Here is a 19,836-nt window from a genome sequence, read left to right on the forward strand (position 1 = left end):
ATCAAAGTCTCAACTTATGTGAGAGATGTCATCAAAATGTAAGGCATTAATGCCATTCTCTGCTACTGCCCTGTGATTCTTGCAACTTTGTTGATCCCTGATGTGGGGTCCATAGGTCATGGTTTTATTTAATCCCTGTGACATTCACAGGTCATGGGTTCCAGGTACATAATCCTTAAGTCAGTCACTCTTATTCCTTTTCCTTTTAACTTTTTTAAAAAATGTATTTATTTTATTTTTGGCTGCATTGGGTCTTCGTTGCGGTGCACGGCCTTCTTATTGTGGTGGCTTCTCATTGCAGAGCACAGGCTCTAGGCGTGTGGGCTTCCGTAGTTTTAGCATGCGGGCTCAGTAGTTGTGGCTCACGGGCTCTAGAGCGCAGGCTCAGTAGTTGTGGCGCACGGACTTAGTTGCTCCATGGCATGTGGGATCTTCCCGGACCAGGGCTTGAACCCGTGTCCCCTGCATTGGCAGGCGGATTCTTAACCACTGCATCACCAGGGAAGCCCCTCTTCTTCCTTTTCTGATGTTCTCATCTTAGGGAAATCATTTGCTTGGCAGTCAGCAGCTGTGAACACGCATTTAAAGCTTTTGAGAGAATCCCACGAGCCAGAGTGATTTTTTTTTTTTTTATAACTATATGCAGGATAATTCCCTCTGTTTGGATATGCTTGGAACCATGGTCCCCAAGACTCAAACCAGTCAAAATCAAGTAAGTCAAAGAAACGCCATTGAAAGGGTCTTCTTTTTAAAAAATTTTTTTAAATTATTATTATTTTTTTTAACATCTTTATTGGAGTATAATTGCTTTACAATGGTATGTTAGTTTCTGCTTTATAACAAAGTGAATCAGCTATACATATACATATATCCCCATATCTCCTCTCTCTTGTGTCTCCCTCCCACCCCCCAATCCCACCCCTCTAGGTGGTCACAAAGCACTGAGCTGATCTCCCTGTGCTATGCAGCTGCTTCCCACTAGCTATCTGTTTTACATTTGGTAGTATATATAAGTCCATGCCGCTCTCTCACTTTGTCCCAGCTTACCCTTCCCCCTCCCCGTGTCCTCAAGTCCATTCTCTACGTCTGCATCTTTATTCCTGTCCTGCACCTAGGTTCTTCAGAACCATTTTTTTTTTTTTTTTTAGATTCCATATATGTGTCAGCATACGGTATTTTTCTCTTTCTGACTTACTTCACTCTGTATGACAGACTCTAGGTCCATCCACCTCACTACAAATAACTCAATTTCGTTTCCTTTTATGGCTGAGTAATATTCCATTGTATATATGTGCCACATCTTCTTTATCCATTCATCTGTCGATGGACACTTAGGTTGCTTCCATGTCCTGGCTATTGTAAATAGAGCTGCAGTGAACATTGTGGTACGTGACTCTTTTTGAATTATGGTTTTCTCAGGGTATATGCCCAGTAGTGGGATTGCTGGGTCGTATGGTAGTTCTATTTTTAGTTTTTTAAGGAACCTCCATACTGTTCTCCATAGTGGGTGTATCAGTTTACATTCCCACCAACAGTGCAAGAGGGGTCCCTTTTCTCCACACCATCTCCAGCATTTATTGTTTGTAGACTTTTTGATGATGGCCATTCTGACTGGTGTGAGATGATACCTCATTGTAGTTTTGATTTACATTTCTCTAATGATTAGTGATATTGAGCATCCTTTCATGTATTTGTTGGCAATCTGTATATCTTCCTTGGAGAACTGTCTATTCAGGTCTTCAGCCCATTTTTGGATTAGGTTGTTTGCTTTTTTGATCTTGAGCTGCATGAGCTGTTTGTAAATTTTGGAGATTAATCCTTTGTCAGTTGCTTCATTTGCAAATATTTTCTCCCATTCTGAGGGCTGTCTTTTCGTCTTGTTTATGGTTTCCTTTGCTGTGCAAAAGCTTTTACGTTTCATTAGGTCCCACTTGTTTATTTTTGTTTTTATTTCCATTTCTCTAAGAGGTGGGTCAAAAAGGATCTTGCTGTGATTTATGTCATTGAGTGTTCTGCCTATGTTTTCCTCTAAGAGTTTTATAGTGTCTGGCCTTACATTTAGGTTTTTGATCCATTTTGAGTTTATTTTTGTGTATGGTGTTAGAGAGTGTTCTAATTTAATTCTTTTTTAAAATTATTTATTTATTTTATTTTTGGCTGCGTTGGGTCTTTATTACTGTGCACGGGCTTTCTCTAGTTACAGTGAGCAGGGGCTACCGTTCGTTGCGGTGCACAGGCTTCTCATTGCGGTGGCTTCTCTTTTTGCGGAGCACAGGCTGTAGGTGTACAGGCTTCAGTAGTTGTGGCTCGTGGCTTCTAGAGCACAGGCTCAGTAGTTATGGCGCACGGGCTTAGGTGCTCTGCGGCATGTGGTATCTTCCAAGACCAGGGCTCGAACCCACGTCCCCTGCATTGGCAGGCAGATTCTTAACTACTGTGCTACCAGGGAAGCCCCTAATTTCATTCTTTTACATATAGCTGTCTAGTTTTCTCAGCACCACTTATTGAAGAGGCTGTCTTTTCTCCATTGTATATTCTTCCCTCTTTTATCAAAAATAAGGTGACCATATGAGCGTGCGCTTATCTCTGGGCTTTCTATCCTGTTCCATTGATCTATTTTTCTGTTTTTGTGCCAGTACCATACTGTCTTGATTACTGTAGCTGTGTAGTATAGTCTGAGGTCTGGGAGCCTGATTCCTACAGCTCCATTTTTCTTTCTCAAGATTGCTTTGGCTATTCGGGGTCTTTTGTGTTTCCATACAAATTGTGAAATTTTTTGTTCTAGTTCTGTGAAAAATGCCATCAGTAGTTTGATAGGGATTGCATTGATCTGTAGATTGCTTTGGGTAGTATAGTCATTTTCACAATGTTGATTCTTCCAATCCAAGAACATGCTATATCTCTCCATCTGTGTGTATCATCTTTAATTTCTTTCACCAGTGTCTTATAGTTTTCTGCATACAGGTCTTTTGTCTCCTTAGGTAGATTTATTCCTAGGTATTTTATTCTTTTTGTTGCAATGGTAAATGGGAGTGTTTCCTTAATTTCTCTTTCTGATCTTTCCTTGTTAGTGTATAGGAATGCAAGAGATTTCTGTGCATTAATTTTGTATCCTGCTACTTTACCAGATTCATTGATTAACTCTAGTAGTTTTCTGGTAGCACCTTTAGGATTCTCTATGTATAGTATCATGTCATCTGCAAACAGTGACAGCTTTACTTCTTTTCCGATTTGGATTCCTTTTATTTCTTTTTCTTCTCTGATTGCTGTAGCTAAAACTTCCAAAACTATGTTGAATAATAGTGGTGAGAGGGGACAGCCTTGTCTTGTTCTTGATCTTAGAGGAAATGGTTTCAGTTTTTCACCATTGAGAATGATGTTGGCTGTGGGTTTGTCATATATGGCCTTTATTATGTTGAGGTAAGTTCCCTCTATGCCTACTTTCTGGAGGGTTTTTTATCATAAATGGGAGTTGAATTTTGTCAAAAGCTTTTTCTGCATGTATTGAGATGATCATATGGTCTTTCTCCTTCAATTTGTTAATATGGTTTATCACATTGATTGATTTGTGTATATTGAAGAATCCTTGCATTCCTGGGATAAACCCCACTTGATCATGGTGTATGATCCTTTTAATGTGCTTTTGGATTCTGTTTGCTAGTAGTTTGTTGAGGATTTTTGCATCTATGTCCATCAGTGATATTGGCCTGTACTTTTCTTTCTTTGAGACATCTTCGTCTGGTTTTGGTACCAGGGTGATGGTGGCCTCGTAGAATGAGTTTGGGAGCATTCCTCTCTCCGCTATATTTTGGAAGAGTTTGAGAAGGATAGGTGTTAGCTCTTCTCTAAATGTTTGATAGAATTCACCTGTGAAGCCATCTGGTCCTGGGCTTTTGTTTGTTGGAAGATTTTTAATCACAGTCTCAATTTCAGTGCTTGTGATTGGTATGTTTATATTTTCTGTTTCTTCTGGGTTCAGTCTTGGAAGGTTGTGCTTTTCTAAGAATGTATTCATTTTTTTCCAGGTTGTCCATTTTATTGACATATAGTTGCTTGTAGTAGTCTTTCATGATCCTTTGTATTTCTGCAGTGTCAGTTGTTACTTCTCCCTTTTCATTTCTAATTCTATTGATTTGAGTCGTCTCCCTTTTTTTCGTGATGAGTCTGGCTAATGGTTTATCAATTTTGTTTATCTTCTCAAAGAACCAGCTTTTAGATTTCTTGATCTTTGCTATTGTTTCCTTCATTTCTTCTTCATTTATTTCTGATCTGATCTTTATGATTTCTTTCCTTCTGCTAACTTTGGAGTTTTTTTGTTCTTCTTTCTCTAATTGCTTCAGGTGTAAGGTTAGGTTGTTTGAGCTGTTTCTTGTTTCTTGAGATAGGACTGTATTGCTATAAACTTCCCTCTTAGAACTGCTTGTGCTGCATCCCATCGGTTTTGGGTCGGCATGTTTTCATTGTCATTTGTTTCTAGGTATTTTTTGATTTCCTCTTTGATTTCTTCAGTGATCTCTCAGTTATTTAGTAGAGTATTATTTTAGCCTCACGTGTTCGTATTTTTTACAGATTTTTTTCCTGTAATTGATATCTAGTCTCATAGCATTGTGGTCGGAAAAGATACTTGATATGATTTCAATTTTCTTAAATTTACCAAGGCTTGATTTATGACCCAAGATATGATCCATCCTGGAGAATATTCCATGAGCACTTGAGAAGAAAGTGTATTCTGTTGTTTTTGGATCGAATGTCCTATAAATATCAATTAAGTCCATCTTGTTTAATGTATCATTTAAAGCTTGTGTTTCCTTATATATTTTCATTTTGGATGATCTGTCCATTGGTGAAAGTTGGGTGTTAAAGTCCCCTACTATGATTGTGATACTGTCGATTTCCCCTTTTATGGCTGTTAGCATTTGCCTTATGTATTGAGGTGCTCCTATGTTGGGTGCATAAATATTTACAATTGTTATATCTTCTTGGATTGATCCCTTGATCATTTCGTAGTGTCCTTCTTTATCTCTTGTAATAGTCTTTAAAGTCTGTTTTGTCTGATATGAGAATTGGTACTCCGCCTTTCTTTTGATTTCCATTTGCATGGAATATCTTTTTCCATCTCCTCTCTTTCAGTCTGTATGTGTCCCTAGGTCTGAAGTGGGTTTCTTGTAGACAGCATATATATGGGTCTTGTTTTTGTATCCATTCAGCCAGTCTATGTCTTTTGGTGGGAGCATTTAATCCATTTACACTCAAGGTTATTATCGATATGTATGTTCCTATTACCATTTTATTAATTGTTTTGGGTTTATTATTGTAGGTCTTTTCCTTCTCTTGTGTTTCCTGCCTAGAGAAGTTCCTTTAGCATTCGTTGTAAAGTTGGTTTGGTGGTGCTGAATTCTCTTAGCTTTTGCTTGTCTGTAAAGGTTTTAATTTCTCCGTTGAATCTGAATGAGATCCTTGCTGGGTAGCGTAATCTTGGTTGTAGGTTTTTCCCTTTCATCACTTTAAATACGTCTTGCCACTTCCTTCTGGCTTGCAGAGTTTCTGCTGAAAGATCAGCTGTTAACCTTATGGGGATTCCCTTGTATGTTATTTGTTGTTTTTCCCTTGCTGCTTTTAATATTATTTCTTTGTATTTAATTTTTGATAGTTTGATTAATATGTGTCTTAGTGAGGTTCTCCTTGGATTTATCCTGTATGGGACTCTCTGCACTTCCTGGACTTGATTGACTATTTCCTTTCCCATATTAGGGACGTTTTCAACTATAATCTCTTCAAATATTTTCTCAGTCCCTTTTTCTCTTCTTCTTCTGGGACCTCTGTAATTCAAATGTTGGTGCATTTAATGTTGTCCCAGAGGTCTCTAAGACTGTCCTCAATTCTTTTCATTCTTTTTTCTTTATTCTGCTCTGCAGTAGTTATTTCCACTATTTTATCTTCCAGGTCACTTATCTGTTCTTCTGCCTCAGTTATTCTGCTATTGATTCCTTCTAGAGAATTTTTAATTTCATTTATTGTGTTGTTCATCATTGTTTGCTCTTTAGTTCTTCTAGGTCCTTGTTAAACATTTCTTGTATTTTCTCCATTCTATTTCCAAGATTTTGGATCATCTTTACTGTCATTACTCTAAATTCTTTTTCAGGTAGACTGCCTATTTCCTCTTCATTTGTTTGGTCTAGTGGGTTTTTACCTTGCTCCTTCATCTGCTGTGTGTTTCTCTGTCTTCTCATTTTGCTTAACTTACTGTGTTTGGGGTCTCCTTTTTGTAGGCTGCAGATTCATAGTTTTGGTTGTTTTTGGTGTCTAACCCCAGTGGGTAAGGTTGGTTCAGTGGGTTGTGTAGTCTTCCTGGTGGAGAGGACTAGTTCCTGTGTTCTGGTGGATGAGGCTGAATCTTGTCTTTCTGGTGGGCAGGACCGCATCCAGCGGTGTGTTTTGGGGTGTCTGTGAACTTATTATGATTTTAGGCAGCCTCTCTGCTAATGGGTGGGGTTGTGTTTCTGTCTTACTAGTTGTTTGGCATAGCGTGTCCAGCACTGTAGCTTGCTGGTTGTTGAGTGGAGCTGGGTCTTAGTGTTGAGATGGAGATCTCTGGGAGAGCTTTCGCCATTTGATATTATGTGGAGCCGGGAGGTCTCTGTTGGACCAATGTCCTGAACTCAGCTCTCCCACCTCAGAGGCACAGGCCTGACACCTGGCCGGAGCACCAAGACCCTTTTGGGAAGTCTGAGGTCTCCTGGCAGCGTTCAGTAGGTGTTCTGTAGGAGTTGTTCCACATGTAGATGTATTTCTGATGTATTTTGGGGGAGGAAGGTGATCTCCACGTCTTACTCCTCCACCATCTTGAAGCTCCCCCCCCTTTTTAAAAAATTTTATTGGAGTATTGTTGATTTACAATGTTGTTAGCTTCAGGTGTACAGCAAAGTGATTCAGTTATACATATATTCATTCTTTTTCAGATTCTTTACCCATATAGGTTATTACAGAATACTGAGTAGTTCTCTGTGCTATACAGTAGGTCCTCGTTGGTTATCTATTTTATATATAGTAGTATGTGTATGTTAATCCCAAGCTCCTACTTTATCCCTCTTACCCACCACGTTTCCCCTTTGGTAACCATAGGTTTGTTGGATTTTAATTTATTTTATTTATTTATTTTAGGCTCCATTGGGTCTTCATTGCTGTGCTCAGGCTTTCTCTAGTTGTGGCGAGCGGGGGCTACTCTTCGTTGCGGTGTGCGGGCTTCTCATTGCAGTGGCTTCTCTTGTTGTGGAGCACGGGCTTCAGTAGTTGTGGCACGCGGGCTCAGTAGTTGTGGCTCACGGGCTCTAGAGCGCAGGCTCAGTAGTTGTGGTGCACAGGCTTAGCTGCTCTGCAGCATGTGGGATCTTCCTGGACCAGGGCTCAAACCCATGTCCCCTGCATTGGCAGGCAGATTCTTAACCACTGTACACCAGGGAAGTCCTCCATTTTTCTTTGTCAGGATTGCTTTGGCTATTCAGGGTCTTTTGTGTTTCCATACAAATTAAAAATTTTTTTGTTCTAGTTCTGTGAAAAATGCCACTGGTAATTTGATAGGGATTGCATTGAATCTGTGGCTTGCCTTGGGTAGTACAGTCATTTTGACAATATTGATTCTTCCAATCCAAGAACATGGTATATCTTTCCACCCGTGTGTGTCATCTTCGATTTCTTTCATTAGTGCCTGAAATATAGTTTTCAGAGTACAGGTCTTTGCCTCCTTAGGTAGGTTTATTCCTTGGTATTTTATTCTTTTTGATGTGATGGTAAATTGGATTATTTTCTTAATTTCTCTTTCTGATCTTTCGTTGTTTGTGTATAGGAATGCAAGAGATTTCTGTGTATTAATTTTGTATCCTGCAACTTTACCGAATTCATTGATGCACTCTAGTAGTTTTCTGGTAGCATCTTTAGGGTTTTCTGTGTATAGTATCAAAAGAGTCATCTTCTTAAGCCAAGTGGCCTCCTCAGTGAACTTCTGTACCTGAGTTTCAGCTTCCCCAGAAGTGTTAACCCAGGTACAACAGGTGGTGTTGGCCACAGCACAGGCTCCTCCTCCTTCAGCTAAAAGATAATCAGGGGCTGTCCTGTTATCAGGAATGGCCTTGGCCAGAGGGTCCACATATTTCTGCTGGGCAGCTAATGTCTTAGCAATGGAATCTGCAGTCTCTTCAAGAGTTAAGGAGCGGTTTCTGATGACAGTCTCATTTATATCTACTCCTAATCGGGAAAGTAGGTCCCTACCAAAGGAAGCGAACCCTGAATCAGGAAAAGCCTCCTGGTAGGTCCTTTCTAGAACGGGTAGGGGCACAGTTAGATAACCAAGAGGCATTGCCCAGCTGTGCACCAGCCATCTAGGCATCCATAGGCCCAAGGAGAAACATAACCACCACAGACAAAGATAAGTCTTGTCAGGGCACAAACTACTTCCATGAAGGTGGCACTGTTAATGGATTCATTTGTAAGAATTGTTGCCTGTGCCTATTCAAGCCAGGGGTCAGTTAACTTGTATTTCAGGCTGGGAGAAAATCTATTCTAAATTCCAGAGGTTAACCCCCTTAGCAGTGGCCTGGGGGATGCAGATGAGGGCATAATCTCTCCAGGCCAATGCCAGAGTAAAGGAAAGAAAGGGTTTCATGTTTAGTTAAAGTCTGGGTCTGGCTTCTTGGGCAGAAGCAGTCTACCTTGCTGTCAGCTACTTCTCGCCCCTGTCACCTTGATTTGGAGGTCCCCAGCGTCTGTATAGGACCAGTTGTCGGGTGGGGTGTCTTTTTAGCTGTGGGACGTACATCCAGGGTTCAGTACCTTCTAGTTTCCCTGCAGTGTCAGTGGGCAGGAGCACTTGGTGAGGTCCCTTCTGATGGAGCTCGAGGGCTGCCTGCCTTCTTCCTGATTCCAAATCAGAAGGGTAGGAGAAAATTGGAAGTGTTAGTTTGGTGAGTCAGAGCCAGATATTTGAGGAAACTAGAAAAAATTCAGGATCCAGTCCAGTTTACAGATAACAGAACCTCCAAGACAATTAGCAGGACTAGAATCTAATATCTACAAAGGTGGAAACATAATTTTTTTTCTCTACAATTACTCCACCTCCTTTTTTTTTAAAAAAACAAAGGTTTGTATTAAATTTGGCCTGATTATTTAAACTCTTTTTTTAAGATTGGTTTCCTGGAACCGTGTAAGCAAGGTACCAGTTCGATTTTTCCAAGCAGTTCCTTGAAGCTGTGTGGTCATATATGAGTCTATGCATATCTCAAACATGACATTTCAGTCAAAGCCTTGGTAATACAGCCAGTGTTTCTAATTGTGTCACAAGGAGAACAGATTCTTACTGAACTTATGTGAACAAATATACTGTCAGGAAAATACGGGTACTCACTGAGACTTCCTGAATTCTGGAAGGATCAGGTAGGGAGAAAAAGTAGATGTTTCATCTTTGCTCACAAAGGTATATTTTACCAGATTTCTGTAAGTCATATATAACTTAAGAGAAAAGGTCTCCTTAAAACTGGAAAATGAAAATATCAGAGCATCCTCTCCAGTTCATGTTGTCCCACATAATTAACACTCATTTTGCTTGAATCTGTTTTTTTCCATTAGTTCTCTCGACCTTGCCCTGATGATTGAAGCCAATAGGGCAGTGATCATTCCCAGAAGTTTACAAGGTTTCCGTGTGATATACCCGGTGAAGCGGGTACCTCGATCACTGGAGATTGTGCAAGGTGTACCCCAAGCAGGAAACACCTTCTTTAATAGTTTCTTTGCCACCATGAGGGCATTGGTCTTGCAGCAGGGAAAGGCTTTATCATCTGGAAAACATCCAGACTGATGACCCATAGTGAGTGGCACTTGAATGAAGTCCAGCTGCAAAGTGTTCAAAGGGTCCAGAAAGAGGACGCCTCCAGGGACAAAGATCGTTTTTTTTTTTTCTTTTAATTTTTAAAATTGAGATATAATTAACATATAACATTAATTTCAGATGTCCAGCATAATGAATCAACATTTGTGTATGTTGCAAAACGATCACCACGATGAGTCGTTAACATCCGTCGCCACACATAGTTATAATTTCTTTTCTCGTAATGAGAACTTTTAAAATCTACTCTTAGCAGTTTTCCAATATGCAATACAGTATTATTAACTATAGTTCCCATGCTGTACAGAGAGTTTTGACTTTAAAAATAAAAAGAAGTTTTTCTTAAATGCACCGTGGTGGGTGAAGGAATGCAAACACCAAAAAATGGGGTTTGCCGGGGAACTGGGAAAAACCAAGTGGCCATATATCTTGGTTTTCCCAGAGCCCCGACTGTTCGTTGCATTTACAGCCATTGTTTACCCGTCTCAGTTTATCTGATACAGGAGCAGACTGTTGCCAGGTGACAAGGACATCGGTGTGGCAAAAGTTTGGCATTGAGGGGTCTTTCTTTGCAGAAGCAGAATGGACTTCATCCACATGCCCCACAATCTGTAGATTCTACTGCCACTGCCTTTGCCTGAGAGCGAGGGCAGTTCCCTGATGCTAGGGTTCAGTCCTTTTGGTGTGAGCCTCAATTTTGGTGACAGACAACATTTTATGCCAGGAGATATCATACAATTTCTGAAACACTTATAACACGTACCAGCAGCCCTCAGAAACAGCAAGAAAGACTGAACTCAGAATGGTTCTCCAGGGCGCCGTGCCTGTATTTCTTCTGAATGCGCTCAGAAGTTTCACTTGGGATCTTGTCACTGCCACCAATCTGATAAAAAAAACAAAATTCAACTGAGTAAATTTGAAGATCTGGTTGGCCTTATTCGTAGGTTCAGCATCCCGGGGCTCATCATGAATAAGAAGACACCCATTTCACCCTTAGGGCTCTGAAGCCATTTCAGGAACAGAGGATAAAAGACTAAATATTAGAACAAAAGATGCTCTGATTGCTCTTATCTCAGGAAATTCCAAGGGTTTTGGGAGCTGTGAGCCAGGAACCATGGAAGAAGACAAAACATTTATTATAAATCACAATGTCACCTTTTATAGCATGTAGCCTATAGGAATTTATCTCTAATTTTTCAGAAGTGTTTTTTTTTTGATGCTATATAAATGGAATTAATTGTTTTTCAGTTATTTGCTTCTGTGTCAGAATACAGTTGATTTTTGTACATCAGTCTTGTAGCCTGCAATCTTCAAGTATATTCACTTGTTCTAGAAGCGTTTTTGTACATTCCTAAAGATTTTTCTATATATAGATTCATAACTTCTGCAAGTACATTATTTTACTTTCCTTCCCAATCTGTATGCCTCTTGTTTCCTTCTGCCTGAATGCAGGTAGACAGCATTCAGTCTTTCCTCACTGAGCATGGTGTTAACTGGAGGTGATTTTTTAGTGTCCTTGATGGACTGAGTTCCTTTCTCTTCCTAATTTAATGCACATTTTGATCGTGAATGGGTATGGTAATTTGTCAAATGCTTATTCTCATTTTTTCAGACAATCGTAAGAGTTTCTCCTTTGTGCTGTTTTTTTTTCTGTGTAAATATTTTTATTGATTGAGCCCTCTTCCTTTTTTTCTTGATGAGTCGGGCTAAAGGCTTATCAATTTTGTTTATCTTTTCAAAGAACCAGATTTTAGTTTCATTGATCTTTTGTTTTCTTCGTCTCTATTTCATTTATTTCTGCTCTGATCTTCATGATTTCTTTCCTTTTACAAACTTTGGGTTTTGTTTGTTCTTTCTCTAGTTGCTTTAGGTGCAAATTTGGGTTGTTTGAGATTCTTCTTGTTTCCTGAGGTAAGATTGTATTGCTATAAACTTCCTCGTAGAACTGCTTTTGCTGTGTCCCATAGGTTTTGGATCATTGTGCTTTCACTTTCATTTGTCTCTAGGGTTTTTAAAAAAATTTCTTCTTTGATTTGTTCAGTGATCCATTGGTTGTTTAGTAACGTACTGTTTAGCCTCTATGTGTTTGTGTTTTTTATAGTTTTTTTTCATGTTGATTTCTAATCTCATAGCATTGTTGTCAGAAAAGATACTTGATAAGATTTCAATTTTCTTAAATTTACTGAGACTTGCTTTGTGGCCCAGCATGTGATCTATCCCAGAGAATGTTTCATGTGCACTTGAGAAGAATATGTATTCTGTTGCTTTGGGATGGAATGCCCTAAAAATATCAGTTAAGTCCATCTGGTCTAATGTGTCATTTAAGGCCTGTGTTTCCTTATTGATTTTCTGGCTGGATGATCTGTCCATTGATGTAAGTGGGGTGTTAAAGTCCCTCACTATTATTATGTTACTGTCAATTTCTCCTTTTATGGCTGTTAGCATTTGCCTTATATGTTGAGGTGCTTCTATGTTGGGTGCATATATATGTTTACAATTGTTATATCTTCTTCTTGGACTGATCCCTTGAATCATTATGTAGTGTCCTTCCTTACCTCTTGTAACATTCTTTATTTTAAAGTCTATTTTGTCTGATATGAGTGTTGCTGCTCCAGCTTTCTTTTGATCTCCATTTGCATGGAGTATCTTTTTCCATCCCCTCACTTTCAGTCTTTATGTGTCCCTAGATGTGAATTGGGTCTCTTGGAGACAACATATATTGATATCCAGGTCTTGTTTTTGTATCCATTCAGCCAGTCTGTGTCTTTTGGTTGGAGTATTCAATCCATTTAGGTTTAAGGTAATTACTGATATGTATGTTCTTATTGCCATTTTGTTAATTCTTTTGGGACTGTTTTTGTAGGTCTTTTTGCTTCCCTTCCTCTTTTGTTCTCTTTTCTTGTGATCTGATGACTATCTTTAGTGTTGTTTTTGGATTTCTTTTTCTTTTTTTGTGTATCTATTGTAGACTTTTGGTTTGCGGTTACCATGAGGCTTTGATAAAACAATCTTGTATGTATACACAGACTGCTATAAGTCGCTGGTCTATTAATTTCAAATGCTTTTCCAATATTCTCCATTTGTACTCTCGTCTTTTCACAATTGCTGGTTTTGATATCATATTTGTGTGTGGATGATATCCTACCTTTACTGTATGTTTGCCTTTACCAGTGAGCTTTTCCATTCGTAGTTTTCTTGTTTCTAGTTGTGGGCTTTTCTTTTTCACCTAGACAAGTTCCTTTAACATTTGTTGTAAAGCTGGTTTGGTGGTGCTGAATTATCTCAGCTTTTGCTTGTCTGTAAAGCTTTTGATTTCTCCATCAAATCTGAACAAGAGCCTTGCCAGGTAGAGTATTCTTGGTTGTAAGTTTTTTCCTTTCATCACTTTAAATATACCCTGGCACTCCCTTCTGGCCTGCAGAGTTTCTGCTGAAAAATCAACTGATAACCTTATGGGAATTCCCTTGTATGTTATTTGTTGCTTTTCCCTTGGTGCTTTTAATATTTTGTCTTTGTCTTTAATTTTTGTCAGTTTGATTAAGATGTGTCTCGGCTTGTTCCTCCTTGTGTTTATCCAGTATGGGACTCTCTGCACTTCCTGGACTTGAGTGTTTCCTTTCCCATTTTAGGGAAGTTTTTGGCTATTCTCTCTTTTTTTAAATTTATTTATTTTTGGCTGCATTGGGTCTTCGTTGCTGAGCCTGGGCTTTCTCTAGTTGTGGCAAGCGAGGGCTACTCTTTGTTGCGGTGCACAGGCTTCTCATCACAGTGGCTTCTCTTGTTGCAGAGCATGGGCTCTAGGCACATGGGCTTCAGTAGTTGTGGCATGTGGGCTCAGTAGTTGTGGTGCATGGGCTTAGTTGCTCCACAGCATGTGGGATCTTCCCGGACCAGGGCTCAAACCTGTGTCCCCTGCATTGGCAGGCGGATTCTTAACCACTGCGCCACCAGAGAAGTCTCTTATCTCTTCAAATATTTTCTCAGGCCCTTGCTCTCTCTCTTCTACTTCTGGGACTCCTATAATGCAAATGTTGGTGCATTTAATGTTGTCCCAGAGGTCTCAGACTGTCCTCATTTCTTTTCATTCTTTTTTCTTTATTCTGTTCCACAGCAGTGATTTCCACCATTCTGTCTTCCAGCTCACTTATTGGTTCTTCTGCCTCTATTATTCTGCTGTTGATTCCTGATAGTATATTTTTCATTTCAGTTATTGTCCATCTGTTTGTTCTTTAAAATTTCTTGTATCTTCTTGGTCTGTGCCTCCATTCTTTTTCCAAGATCTTGGATCATCTTTACTATCATTATTCTGAATTCTTTTTCAGGCCGATTGTCTATCTCCACTTCACTTAAGTTGTTCTTCTGGAGTTTTATCTTGTTCCTTCATCTGCAACATATTTCTCTTCCATCTCATTTTGTCTAACTTTCTGTGTTTGTGGTCTCCATTCCACAGGCTGCAGATTGTAGTTCTTCTTGCATCTGGTTTCTGCCCCCTGGTGGGTGGGGTTGGTGCAGGGGCTTGTGCAGGCTTTCTGGTGGGCAGGGACATGTCAAAAGGTGACTGTGGGCTCAGGATGACTTCAGGCAGCCTGTCTGTCGATGGGTGGGGCTGTGTTCCTACCCTGTTGGTTGTTTAGCCTGAGGCATCCCAGCACTGGAGCCTGAAGGCTGTTGGGTGGGGCCAGGTCTTGGTGCCAAAATGATGACCTCCAGGAGAGCTCACGCTGAGGAATATTCCCTGGGGGCTCCCCCACCAGTGTCCTTGCCCCTGCAGTGGATCACAGCTGACCCCTGCCTCCCCAGGAGACCCTCCAAGACCCACAGGTAGGTCTTGCCCAGGCTCCTACGGAGTCACTGCTTTGCCCTGGGTCCCAGTGCACATGCGACCAAGAGTGGAGTCTCTGTTTCCCCCAGTCCTGTGGAGCTCCTGAAATCAAGCCCCACTGGCCTTCAAAGCCAAATGCTCTGGGGGCTCTTCCTCTTGATGCCAGACCCCCAGGCTGAGGAGCCTGCCATGGGGATCAGAACTCACTCCTGTGGGAGAACCTCTGTGATATAGTTTCCAGTTTGTGGGTCACCCAACTGGCAGGTATGGATTTGGTTATTTCACAAAATCGCCCCTCCTACCATCTCGTTGTGGCTTCTTCTTTGTCTCTGGATGTAGAATATCTTTTTTTGATAGGTCCCAGTCTTTTTTGTTAATGGTTGTTGAGGAGTAATTGATTTTTGGTGTTTTCATGAGAGGAGGTGAGCTCAAGTCCTTCTACTCTGACATCTTTTCCTCCTTCTCCTTTATGCTATTAAAGGAGCATGAAGCACTGATGATTTCACATGTTAAAACCACCTCGCATTCCTGGGATTAACCCCACTTATTTATTACGTAGTACCCTTTTATTGTGTACTATAAAAAACAAGATTTTCTCTTTGTTTAGGATTTTTGCACCTACATTAAGTAGGGATTTTGATCTGTAATTTTCTTTGTACTTAATGTCTTTGTCTATTTTGATATCAAGGTAATACTGACCTTATTATACACAATATCTCAGAAAGTATACCCTCCTCTTCGGCCTTCTGCAAGGGTTTGTGTAGGACTGGTATTATTCCTTTCCTATGTGCTAAATGGAATTCACCAGTGAAGTTGTCTGGTCCTTTTGTGAGAATGTTTTTATTTATGTTTTCAGTTCATGAACTACTTACGTTTTTTGCTTTTCTTGTAACAGATTTGTATGTTTCAGGGAATTGGTATATTTTATCTAAATTGTTGAACATATCCCCTCATTCTAATGCCTCTTATGATCTTTAGTAATATCCCATCTTTTATGCCTGATGTTGATAGTTTTTGTCTTTTTTTTTAGCATCTTTATTGGAGTATAATTGCTTTACAGTGGTGTGTTTTGTCTTTTCTATTTTTTTCCTTGATTCAGTTTTTGTTTTCCTTGATTTTTCCCCCCTTGTTTGTTTAATTGCTTTTCACTATTTCCTTCCTTCTTAATTTTCCTCTTCTTTTTATGGCTTCTTAAAATGGAACCTCAGGTTATTGACTTTAGGCCTTTCTTGCTTTCTAATATAAATATTTAAAGTTATAAGTAATCTGAGTGCTGTTTAACTGCGTGCCAGAAATTGATAGTTGTTTAACTGCATGCCAGAAATTGTGATAGTATTTTCTTTCATTATTATTTCGAAATATTTTCTAATTTCCCTTGTGATTTCTTATAGGAGTTTTCTGGGTGTTGAATTTAATTCTGGGGTTTTGAATTTAATTCTACTGTGGTCTTTAATTTTCCAATCTTTCGAAATTTGTTTTATAAGCCCTGGGTATGGTTTATCTTGATGGATGTTGCATATGTACTTGGAAAAAAAATGTATGTACTGCAGTTAGGTGCAGTGACCTATAAGTTTCGTTTTGGTCATAGTGGTTCAGATCTTGTATGGCTTTGCTGATTTATTTTTAATGGTCTAATAAGTGTGTAAAAAATCTTCAAGTCTGTAGATTTGTCCATTTCTCATTTTAGTTCCCTCTTTTTGTTTCATGTATTTTGGAGCCTTTATTAGATACATACACATTTGTAATTGTTACATCTGCTAATCCTTTTGTCATAAAATGCCTTTGTATCTAATAGTGCTCTATTTTGTAAAGTCTTTTTGTCTGATATTCTTTTAGCCATTCCAGCTTTCTTAGGCTTTGCACGATATATTTGTATGATACGTCTTTTCCTACCCTTTTTCTTTTACTTACTTGTATTTAAAATATATCCCTTGTTGACAGCATGTAGTTGAATCTTGCTTTTTATATTCTCTGCCAATCTCTGCCTTTTGATTTTAGGGGAGTCCACTTCCACATAATATACTTATTGAAACAGGTATATTTGCAGTTACTTTTGTTGGGGGAGGTCTCATCTATTTTGTTCATCTCTGTCCTTTTCTGCATTCTTTTGGGTAGATCATATATGTTTTGGTATTACACTTCCATGCCTCTGCTGGCTTTTAGCTGCTGCTTTTCAGTCCAGGCCCTTGGTCTTTCCCGTGTCTGTATCCTTAAGAGATCTGCCAGGGATATGGGCAACCTCACTCTGGACTGATCCCAAATATCCCACCTTTTCAAATTTGGCTTTTTCTTGATTGGACATTCTCTTGGTTGCTGTAGACCTTTGTTTTTCAGAATTCCTATGAAGTCATTTTCACTACTCTCTAGTTGTTTATTTAATGTTTTCGTGGCAGGAGTAAAGGCTTGGAGCTTCCTAGTCCAACATCTAGGTGCTGTCACTCTCTCCGCCCTTAATTCCTTACTGTTTCCCTTTCAGGAGCCAGGAATCACAATGAGATGGAGACTCTTCATGAAACAGGAGTAAGATTCCTTTCATTGGGAGAGCTTTCGTGCTGGCACATCAAGAGACACATTGTGAGCAAATTAACCAAAAGACAGGACTCTGTGATAAATATTCACGGAAAGAATTCTCAGTCCGCCAAACAACATAATTCCCCTGCAGGAGTGTCCATTCAGGCTTCTGTGGAAGACAGCTGTTTAATGACACTTCTAGAGGATCATTCTAATGTTATTGAAAATCAAGAATTTTCAACTGGGAGAGCTCAGAATTCCTGGAATAAACTCTATCTGAATGGGACTCAGAATTATCAGAGAAGTTGTAAGCTGACTCCAGTGAAAAACAAGTTCTGTATGTTTGTTCCATGTGCTGATATTTTCAGTTGTATCTCCCCCCACCTCGATGATGACACGGTGCACAAAAGAGAGAAAGCTCACGGCAACAGAGAGTATGGTAAAGATCTCTTAAAGTCATCACCTCTGGCCCCGTGCAGTATCATTCAAACTGGACCAAAAACCTACCAGTGTAACGAACGTGAGAAAGGATTCAGTGACCACACCAGCCTTGAACTTCATCAGCAGGTACACGTGGGCAGGAAGTCCCCTACATACAGGACACATGAGAAGGACAGCGGTTATAGCTCTGCTAGTCCCATTCAACAGGGTGTCCTCCCAGGGAAGAAACGCTATTGGTGTCACGAGTGCGGGAAGGGCTTCAGTCAGAGCTCAAACCTGCAAACTCACCAGAGAGTCCACACGGGGGAGAAGCCCTATTCATGCCATGAGTGTGGGAAGAGCTTTAATCAGACCTCACACCTGTACGCCCACCTGCCCATTCACACCGGAGAGAAGCCCTACAGATGTGAGAGCTGCGGGAAGGGCTTCAGTCGTAGCACAGACCTCAACATCCACTGCAGAGTCCACACGGGAGAGAAACCGTATAAGTGTGAGGTGTGCGGGAAGGGCTTCACCCAGAGGTCCCACCTTCAGGCCCACGAAAGAATCCACACTGGAGAGAAACCATACAAGTGTGCAGATTGTGGGAAACGCTTCAGCTGTAGCTCAAATCTTCACACGCACCAGCGCGTCCACACTGAGGAGAAACCCTACAGATGTGAGGAGTGCGGCAAGTGCTTCAGCCTGAGCTTCAACCTTCACAGTCACCAGCGCGTCCACACGGGAGAGAAACCCTACAAATGTGAAGAGTGTGGGAAGGGTTTTAGTTCAGCATCAAGCTTCCAGAGCCACCAGAGGGTTCACACAGGAGAGAAGCCATTTCGATGCAGTGTGTGTGGGAAGGGCTTCAGCCAGAGTTCCTATTTCCAAGCCCATCAGAGAGTCCACACTGGAGAAAAACCCTACAAGTGTGAGGTGTGTGGGAAGCGCTTCAATTGGAGCCTGAATCTTCACAACCATCAAAGGGTCCACACGGGAGAGAAACCCTATAAATGCGAGGAGTGCGGGAAGGGCTTCAGTCAGGCCTCGAATCTTCAAGCTCATCAGAGCGTCCACACGGGGGAAAAGCCCTTCAAATGTGATGCGTGTCAAAAGCGATTCAGTCAGGCCTCCCATCTTCAAGCCCATCAGAGAGTCCACACGGGAGAGAAACCATATAAATGTGATACGTGTGGTAAGGCCTTCAGCCAGAGGTCGAATCTCCAAGTCCATCAGATAATTCACACTGGAGAGAAACCATTCAAATGCGAGGAGTGTGGGAAAGAATTCAGCTGGAGTGCCGGGCTCAGTGCTCATCAGAGGGTCCACACAGGAGAGAAGCCCTATACGTGTCAGCAGTGCGGCAAGGGCTTCAGCCAGGCCTCACATTTCCACACCCATCAGAGGGTCCACACTGGAGAGAGGCCTTACATATGTGATATATGTTGCAAGGGCTTCAGCCAGAGGTCACATCTTGTTTACCATCAGAGGGTCCACACTGGAGGGAACCTGTAGAACTGGAAGGTGAGGAATGGCCTCCAGATAATCCACGTCTTCATCTCTATTGGAAAGTCTGTGCTGGTAGTTGTGGGAAGTTCCTGCAGAACTTGGAAACATCAAGGAATCTTCATGGGAAAGAAGTTCTATAAAATGCTGTGTTTTTAAAGATCCAGTTGGGAGGTGAACTCTTTACTAACATCAGAGGTTTCACAGAGGAGAGAAAACATATTCTATAAATATGGTCAGTGGTTATACCAGAGCTCTGAATGCCCCGATTCTCAGGATGTGACACAAGAGAAGAATCATTGGCATCTATTCAGGAGAGAAGGCTTATACATGAAGGTTATGGGCAGGGCTTGAACAAAAGTATAATGATGGACAAACAATTGATGTCAACTGCAGTGTACCCCTCCACGTAGGGAGGGCTGTTTTTCACTATTCTATCTCTACCGTGTAGAACTGTGCTTGGCTCCTAATAGGTGCCTGGCAATTACTGAACCAAGGGGAGAAAAATCCCTCTAATTAGGACAAATATTTGAAATTTCTGGTAGGCTTCCTATCCTAAATTCATAACATACTCAAGAGGAATCCTGCAAGTCGCCTTAATGAGATTGTACTTCAATTAATATTTCCTAAAATCGGAATCATGTAATATCGCCATCCACAATAGTACAGATTTGGACAAGGCTTATGAATGGCTGCCACCCTC

The 19,836-nt window shown here is 40.6% G+C and overlaps 1 protein-coding gene across 9 annotated transcripts in view; it reads left to right on the forward strand.

The window, feature by feature from the left end:
* ZNF235 (zinc finger protein 235) overlaps positions 1–19,429 on the forward strand; it is a 55,256-nt gene extending 35,827 nt beyond the window's left edge. For all 9 annotated transcript variants that reach the window (XM_082438644.1, XM_082438646.1, XM_082438647.1 and 6 more), the window contains one exon: positions 17,173–19,429. In XM_082438644.1, coding sequence (XP_082294770.1) covers positions 17,173–19,142 — 1,970 coding nt within the window. In that variant the 3' untranslated portion in view covers positions 19,143–19,429. The remainder of the gene's footprint in view (positions 1–17,172) is intronic.
* Positions 19,430–19,836: the final 407 nt, after the last annotated feature.

This window comes from Balaenoptera physalus, assembly GCF_965194825.1.
Source record: "Balaenoptera physalus genome assembly, chromosome: 19".
Taxonomy (NCBI): domain Eukaryota; kingdom Metazoa; phylum Chordata; class Mammalia; order Artiodactyla; family Balaenopteridae; genus Balaenoptera; species Balaenoptera physalus.